The sequence below is a fragment of the Asterias amurensis genome, chromosome 11 (assembly GCF_032118995.1).
Source record: "Asterias amurensis chromosome 11, ASM3211899v1".
Lineage (NCBI taxonomy): Eukaryota > Metazoa > Echinodermata > Asteroidea > Forcipulatida > Asteriidae > Asterias > Asterias amurensis.
This window is the reverse complement of record NC_092658.1, coordinates 18,411,175-18,419,589: the sequence shown is the minus strand read 5'-3', so window position 1 is coordinate 18,419,589 and position 8,415 is coordinate 18,411,175. Positions and strand designations below refer to the sequence as shown.

At 40.1% G+C, this 8,415-nt stretch overlaps 1 protein-coding gene across 1 annotated transcript; it reads right to left on the bottom strand.

Annotated features, from left to right (window-relative positions):
• Nucleotides 1-1,342: 1,342 nt before the first annotated feature.
• On the bottom strand, nucleotides 1,343-7,991 carry LOC139944250 (band 7 protein AGAP004871-like). The gene is made up of 6 exons (XM_071941227.1): nucleotides 7,772-7,991; nucleotides 5,369-5,469; nucleotides 4,161-4,316; nucleotides 3,243-3,502; nucleotides 2,892-2,970; nucleotides 1,343-2,741 (listed from the first exon to the last, which is right to left on the bottom strand). Exons 1-6 carry the CDS (start codon nucleotides 7,857-7,859, stop codon nucleotides 2,553-2,555), a joined length of 873 nt encoding a protein of 290 aa, XP_071797328.1. The 5' UTR covers nucleotides 7,860-7,991; the 3' UTR covers nucleotides 1,343-2,552.
• Between the last annotated feature and the right edge of the window lie 424 nt (nucleotides 7,992-8,415).

The following is an 8,415-nucleotide window of genomic DNA, read 5'->3' as shown; positions in this document are numbered from 1 at the left end:
TCTCATTTCCACAGGCTTGTTGTTTTATGCATATGTTGGGATACATCAAATCGGAATACTGGTCTTTGACACATCCCAAACGTGTCCAGGGGTCGATTTCACAAAGTGTTAGACAAGTCCTAACTTAGGACTAGTCCTTTTTAGAGATATCAAAAACGTATAGCTAGTCCTAAGTTAGGACGAGTAACTCGTCCTAACTCGAGATAAGACTAGCCTTAACTCTTTGTGAAATCCACCCCTGTGCCTTTAATGAATGGTATTATAAAGACCATGAACCATGGTGTGCTGCACTGTGATGGAAACAGTCTACCAGAGGGAACATTTTAATATCATCGTTTGGCACGCTCTGAAATCACACAAGAACAGCTGCCACAGAGTTCAACTATTTCCTTTTCCTGTATACATGAACCATCATAACCCTATTGAACATACAAACAGTTTATAGGCATCTGGAAAATGAGTTGACAGCAGCGTTCACATAAATGTACTGGACACTTTATGTAATTGTCAAAGACAAGTATTCTCAGCTCACTTGGTGTATCCCAACATAATATGCATAAATAACAAATCTCTAAAACATTGTAGTCATTGGTCATCGAAGATGTAAGAGAATAAAGAAAGAAAAACACATCCTTGTTGCACTTATAGGCCTGAAGTCTTGTAATATTTGAGTGAGGAATTACCTCTTTCTCAAAACTACCTTAAAGGGAGCCGTTCCTCACAATGTTTTATAAACTATCGACAGCTTTCCATGGCTCGTTGTACCAATTGAGTTTTGATGCTAATAATTATTTTGAGTAATTACCAATATAGTGTTCAGTGCCATTAAATTTATAAATAAGTGTGATCTATTGGACTGCGGGAGTGAATGTGGGACTCATCTCATTTTAAAGGTCGCGATGTCATTGAAGGAAACTGAGTTTTGATGCTAATAGTTATTTTGAGTAATTACCAATATAGTGTTCAGTGCCATTAAATTTCTAAATAAGTATGATCTCTTGGACTGCGGGAGTGAATGTGGGATTCATCTCATTTTAAAGGTCGCGATGTCATTGAAGGAAACTCATATAACAAGGCTAATTAAAGATATTTGCTTTGAAATAACCCTTGCGTTGAAAGGCACAATATTGTGACAAGCTTTTTGAAAGGTAACACGTTGTAATGATCTAAATCAAGACACAACAACAATTAGAGTAAATAGAACTGTTGGTTCCGTCGACAATTGCTTGAAGAAACAAAGCCACGCGAGTCCTCATCTCACTAACCAAAATCGTTTCAATTCATAGCGTATTATGTCCTCCAGACTTTAACTCAATAATGCACGCCAAGTTCACGTAATGTATGTACCAAATGGCTTACAATTTTATTATTACTTCTGTAACAATACAAAATTATACAAAATTAGAATACAAACTTTAAAACGTCAAAAAAGAAATACACTCTAAAAACTCACGGGGTCAGAATTAATCAGGATTCGGGTCACGGAGGACACATACCCGGGTCGGTATGACCCGGAAACTGTGTCAAACTTACCCGAAAGTAATCATCGCAGAATCTGAGTTACAATTGCCGTTATTACACGTTTCCATGCAGTGTCTTTAATCAGCTTGACCCAGCACGAGCCCAGAATACGGGTCTGACCCGCGGAACCTTCTCAAATCGTTCGTTAGAATTGACGTCAGTGCATTTGGCTGCATTTTCGTATGTATGTACATCAAAATCTCTTCCTAAAAATGTATTGATGTCTTTTACAATGGATTCCCTTTTTGAATCGATTGAGAAGAAAATAAATACCCCACTGAAAATTTTTCTACGACTGTGGCAACTGTTATGTACAGAACCAGATTGCGACCTGGATCCAAGTGGTTAAGATCCATATCCTGGGTTACCTGGGGTCACTTTTACCTCCACAAACGGGTCATTGAGTGGGTCTTGGATCCCGGTCATTTCTTCTGACCTCGGGCCTTTTTAGAGTGTGTTTTTGTTTTTAATTACAATGTCCGAGTACGACAAACATAGAAGGTACATTCAATTTAAACAATTTTACAGTACAAAGAAAATAAATGCTACAAAACAAATCACTGATAGGCCTATTATAAAAACAGCCTATTGTACAATCATGTTTAGATACCCTTGTCTCTTGTGTCTTGAAACTAAACAAATACAACTTATAACTCTTAAGACCGAATTTAGGTTATTGGATTGTATACACACTTAAAAAAAACCATTCACTCATAATACATCATAACAATCACAGTACATGGGGAGTGTCGCTTGGCAAGCTGACAGAACAAAAAAAATGCGATGACATTCGTACAGACCGTAAAGGAACAACTGGATTGGTTAGACTTCGGGCGGCTGACATACGAAGTTGTTTCCTTATAAACCCGGTAATATACCGATATGAGCGAGTTTCACGTCACAAATAATGCGTGAATTTTATGTCAGAAATAATGTTTGGTGTCACAAGGACCAGAAGCATGCCCCGACGTAATATCTCCAAGGGTGGTAATTATGCCTTCTTCCTACTCGCTGGCCACACTATACCCGCACTATTTCTTCGTGAAGCCGGCCAGGATGTCGATGGGCAGAGGGAAGATGATGGTGGAGTTCTTCTCAGCCGAGATGGAGTTAAGAGTCTGAAGGTAGCGGAGCTGGAGGGCGTTGGGAGACTCAGCGATGATGTCAGCTGCCTCCTTAAGGGCCCGGGAGGCATTCTGCTCTCCCTCAGCAGCAATCACCTGAAAGCATAGAAGACCCATAAACTTAAAGTTCACCCAAAACACTTTTGTTTGTTCTGGGAACACTTTTTATCTAACAACTATGGGTAGGTGTCTTTAAATCTGTCAGTTATAAGACAGGGGGAAATAATAAATGTAGAAATGAAATACCTTGGCTCTGGCTTCTCTTGAGGCTTCGGCCTCAGCAGCCATGGCTCGCTGCATTTGCCTCGGCAAACTGACGTCCTTACTGTATAAAAAACAAACATGACAACACTAAATGACAATTCCCAATCAGTCAAGAGCTATACACGATTATTATGGCAATTGAGATCCACAGTTTGTAGACAAGATCACAAAGATTACACCGAAGAAATTTAAGAAATTGGCTGGTGAGTCTGTCATGTTGTCATAGAGCATGACCACCTTCACAGACAAATTAATAAGAGTAAAAATGGCAGAGTTGTGTTCCGCATTGTTTATTCCGAGGGTCAAAACGGTTCGCTCGGAACTTGGACTTACATTTCCACCCGTTCCACTTTGATTCCCCACGGGTCAGTGGCATCATCCAAGAGGGTCTGAAGGCTGCCGCTGATCTCATCTCTTTGGCTCAGCACCTCGGCCAGGGTCTTGGTGCCCAGGACGTTACGCAGCGTGGTGGCGGCTAGAAGTTCTGTTGAGCGCTTGTAGTTCTCCACGTTCAGCACCGCCATGGTGGGATCGGCTACCCTGATGTACACCACGGCGTCCACGGTTACTGTTACGCTATCCTTTGACAAAATCTTGTGGGGGAGGAGAGAATGTAAATTCTAGTCATTATCATTGTGTAAACCGTCGTTAATTTAAAGCGAAATTTTGTAGTTGCCTGTATGTTTCGTTTTTGAAAGGAACTTCTCCTTGGTAAAAAGGGCACCATAGATGAAAGTGTACGTTTCTACTGGAGCATTTCAAGGGCAACAAGGCAATGGCTGGGGGGGGGGGGGGGGGGGGGGCAAAGAGGAATTAACAGGCCTGAGAAACGATCAGTGGGTCCCAAACTTCTCTTGTATCCTCATATACTTGAGTTGATAAGTCTCCTATAAGAATTAATGTTTCTAAACATTTAAAGTTCCAGAAAAAACTATTGGGGTGCCACACACCAAATGACTGCATCATGGGATCAAACAGAAGTCAACTCAGGCCTGATGATACTAGCCGGAGCAACCAAAGGCGATTGTCTCTAATACAAGTTGCCCCTGTATGGCCATTGCCTTAGTGTTATTGAAATGCTCCAGTACAAATTTATGGTTTCCTCGAAGAGTACCCTTTAATAAGGGGAAATTGTCTTGGTGGCATTTCCTTTTCAAAAACGAAGCATACAGACCTGCAATTGTTCATTAATTTGAAGAGAAGGAAAATTAACTGATCAAGAAGAAAGACGAAAGCAGTGATTATAACAACCTCTTGAGGTGGAACATCAAAAGATAGCGTCCTGAGATCGACGACTCTGAACTCATCGATGCACGGGAGGATGAAGAACAGACCGGGTCCCTTAGGTCCACCGGGTAACAGACGGCCGGCTCTGAAGATAATGGCTCGCTCGTACTCTGCCACTGTCTGGAGGACGATAGTTATGTCAGGTAAAGGTGTGAGATAAACCAACACTAACAAGACCCAAAGTTTGAATTCAAGAGAACCTGGGTGGATTTCACGTCGAGTTAAGAAGAGTTTCACCCGTTTCAAACAGGTGCGCCCGAGTCACGCCGAACCAAATAGATTAGGAGCGACTCTTGGTTTGAAACAGGCGATATTAACATTCACATTAGGTCCATCTCATGACAAGATCGACGTCTGAAACCAAGACGCTACGTAGTCGTTCCGAACGACTGCAACAGTTAATCTTTCGCCTTATAGCGCGTCCAGTCGCTCCTAACTGTTTCAGACGTTGAACTTGACGTAGGGCCTACTTTATTTAGAATTTGGTTCGGCGAGACTAGGGTGGGCCTGATGACACGGGTGTTACTCAGCCTTATACTTAGGACTTGCCTTAAGTTTTTAATAACTCCAATAACTAATCCTAACCTATGACTATTGTGGAATCGACCCCAGAACTCATGCAAAGGCCTACAAGGAAATGGAATTTGTATTTACATCCGTAAGCTTTCTGGTGCCACGGCGATCACCATAGATAATCAGGTTATGTAGTAGGCCTACTTATTAAATTGTATTGTTCTTCAGCAAGCAACCTTCTCTCGAATCACGTGGATCTGGTTTCACACCTAAAAATCCCGCCAATATATTCAAATTTCAAAACATCTCTTTGACTGCTTACATCCAAGTGATCAAAACAATCCTTTTGTATCTGTCATAAAGACCGGTTGTATGAAAATATTACCATAAAGTTAAACTGATGCGTTAATTAGCACAATTTCATAGAGCTGCTTAAGCACAAAAAGGTGGCTTAGCACAGCAAAATTATGCTGAACAGAATAAGGTTACCAGCCAAACTAAAATGTCACAATGTACCATTTGTGATTGGTATCCTGTTTATTACTGCTTAGCAGAGAATTGTTAAGCAATGTGCTCTGCTTAAGCAGCTCTATGACAGCTCTGTGCTCCCACTGCCTAGTAAGTGAAAAGGTTAAGGACAAACCCTCCCTGATTGTTACCTTTATGCAATAGAGTAGTGCGAATGGGAAAATGATCACGAGAAAATACGAAAAGCCCATAAGCACTTTGGTACATGTATCAAGACCGCCTGCGTCACTACCTGTATGTGCATGGGGAAAAGAAAAGCAAATTAGAGCGTTTTATAGACCCCCAATGATGCAAACTTCACTTGAAATGCTCCAGTAACTTTGCAATTTCCAAATAGGGTGTCTTTTTCCAAGGAGAAAATGCTTTGATGTCCTTGCTCTTTCAAAAAAGAAGCAAACGGGCATTGTCATTAAAGTACTCCAAAAATGAACGTACATCAAAACTTGATTGATTAGAAGCACTGCAGCTGTTGATAGTGTAAACTATTTGAGAAAGGATTTATTTGATAGGTCTATGGTTTAGATAAGATAGTTTCACCCTATCCACAAAACATTTGTAAGACACGATTAATGCATGATTCGCATCTCAGCAGAGTGATGAAGGTTGGTGTCCGTACGCGAATGCTTTAATCTTCGGCCTAGACTGGTCCCCTGTCTTTACTCGCAAGAATGAAGTCTATGAAATTTGGCCATGGAATCTGTGTCTACACTAATGTTATTATGCGCAAGTGTCACATAAATATGTTCACATGCGCATTATACAAAAGTACAAAAATACAGAGCAAAGTCGATATCCCAATATTAGGGAGTTTTCGCATGCGAACGGATACGGTTAGTGCGACGGGTACGTCATCATCATGACGTCATACGCTACTCGCTATCCGGTATACGTGCAGAAGACACTGATATCCTGCTTGCTACACGTAAGTAGGTTACGAATAGCTAAACGTATATGGGTATCTAATCACATGTGAAACCTCCCTAATGTTTAGCACTTTCCGAATCAGCTTGACCCATAAATGGATCCCCCAGGACATGGGTCAATCACAAACCCATCAGCAAATGAATAGTTAAATTAGTGTCAAAAATGATCAGTAAATTAGAAATTTCATGTTGCAAACTGCTTAGGCTATACCAAACCAAATAAAGTACCCATGGCATATTTCACAAAAATAGCGAATGGCCTAACGTTTTACACCTCTTCTCGAAGGTTAAAATCAGTAGACGTCAGGACTTGCTGGTAGTATGAAAATGTTGTTATATTATCCCCAGTTTTATTCGAGGTCTACGTAAACATTTTCATGAAGCTGCATGGTCTCCATCTTGACCTACTATACAGTTTTGTTTAGTTCACTGAACACCAATGTAAAGTGATGTATAAAAGGTTTCACCGTTTCAATCAAAGATGAATACACGTTTTGTCAACTTGGAGGTCAACCGAGTGCAAAATGCACACGGTGACAGGCATCCTTTGAATGTTCTTTGCAATGGACAGGGCACAAACGGCTCAAAAGCGAGGGATCGAGGGAATGAGGGAATTAAGATACATTATTATTTGTAGAAATATAAGTATCATTAGAGACTTTTATACAGTTATAGCGATATATATATTATAGGATTTGAGGCATTGCATGGTGAGGTACCAATGTACATATATATTTGGTTTGCGGTAACACCATGTGTGTATCTACTTGCCAGGTAGAGTTGTTCTTAGGGAGAACAGCAAGACAGTTCTCTAAGAACAACTCTACCTGGCAAGTAGATACACACATGGTGTTACCGCAAACCAAATGTACATTGATATATATATTAGTAACATGAATCTTTACAGCTATTTTTTTATTTCTCATGATATTTCTGTATAATAAAGAAAATCTCTATTGTAAAGTATTGCAAGCATACCCGGATCAGTTCGTGTCTCCCCCCTTTCTCCGTGTGCCCCAGTTTAAAATCTGGACTTTTGGGATGGTAATTTACCAAATTTAATTCATTTCATTATAATTAATAGGCCTAAATATAAAAAGGAATTTGACTCGAGAAAAACAACAAGCGAAAAATGGACCAGGAAGTGCCTCATAGAAGAAAACACGGGTTTAGCTGTACTGTACTTTATAGAGATATATTCGTCTGTAGTAAAGAGTTACTACAGATAATTTCAATATAACACGTTTAATAGAGACATTTCTCGTTTCAATGAAAGAAATATTAATATTTTCAATTCAAAAGTTCAGATTGTTAACAAAAACATACACAATGAGCTCGTCCTTGATCTTTGGTCGCTGTCCTTACGCTTTGCCCTCTCTCTGCATGGAGTGGAGAAAGGAATGTTATGTTTATTAATATTATGAGCGATGATTGACATACCTCGAGCTACGAATTCATTGAAAGTTGCCATTTAGTCTTAGAGAAAGACTGTGCTAGGGTCGAAACGTCAGGCTATAAATTGCATTTATATTATACCCGGTAGGACCTTTTGGTTGGTAAGGAACATTGTTTGCAACAGCTCATTCTATTCTTCTCAACAACTATACTTACCTGCCGTATGCAATCTATTTTTAGAGTCCTCCTCGCCTCTTCTCTCACTCGAACTCGAGTTTTCCATTTTGATGCTTTCCGATGCCATTATGTACAAGTATGTTCTTTGGTGTTCCAGTCCACACTTATGCCGTCCTGCTTCGATAACTTAACTGCTTGGAAAGCTACCAGTATGTGGCACTAAATACTACCAGACGGCTTGCCCTATGAATGCACGTAATCACATGTCAAATACCATTGCATTTGGTACTAATCATTTCCTGCGTATTTTATAAACACGCCCCCGTTCGTGACCCGCAAATCACGTCCACGACAAGTATTTTCCCAGTTGTAAACACTACGTTATCATTATAAGTAGGCATAGCCATAGAAAATGCTTTTTATATTATAACACGTATGATAATCTTTCAAGGCCTACCGCTAAAAAATATGTTTGGCGTATTGGTACAATCAAAGTTGCCGGTTTATCTTTTATTTCAACCATGGAGCTACCTCCATGCTTCTTCACGATTGCTGAAAGCTGTCTTTCTGGTCATGCTCGGGTAGACAAACGTTTAAAAATGTATGAACCATTGCAACTGTTTTCATGAGTGACCAAACTGCCGTAAAAAAACTACTTTTCTGCTGTTGTTTAAACCATGGAG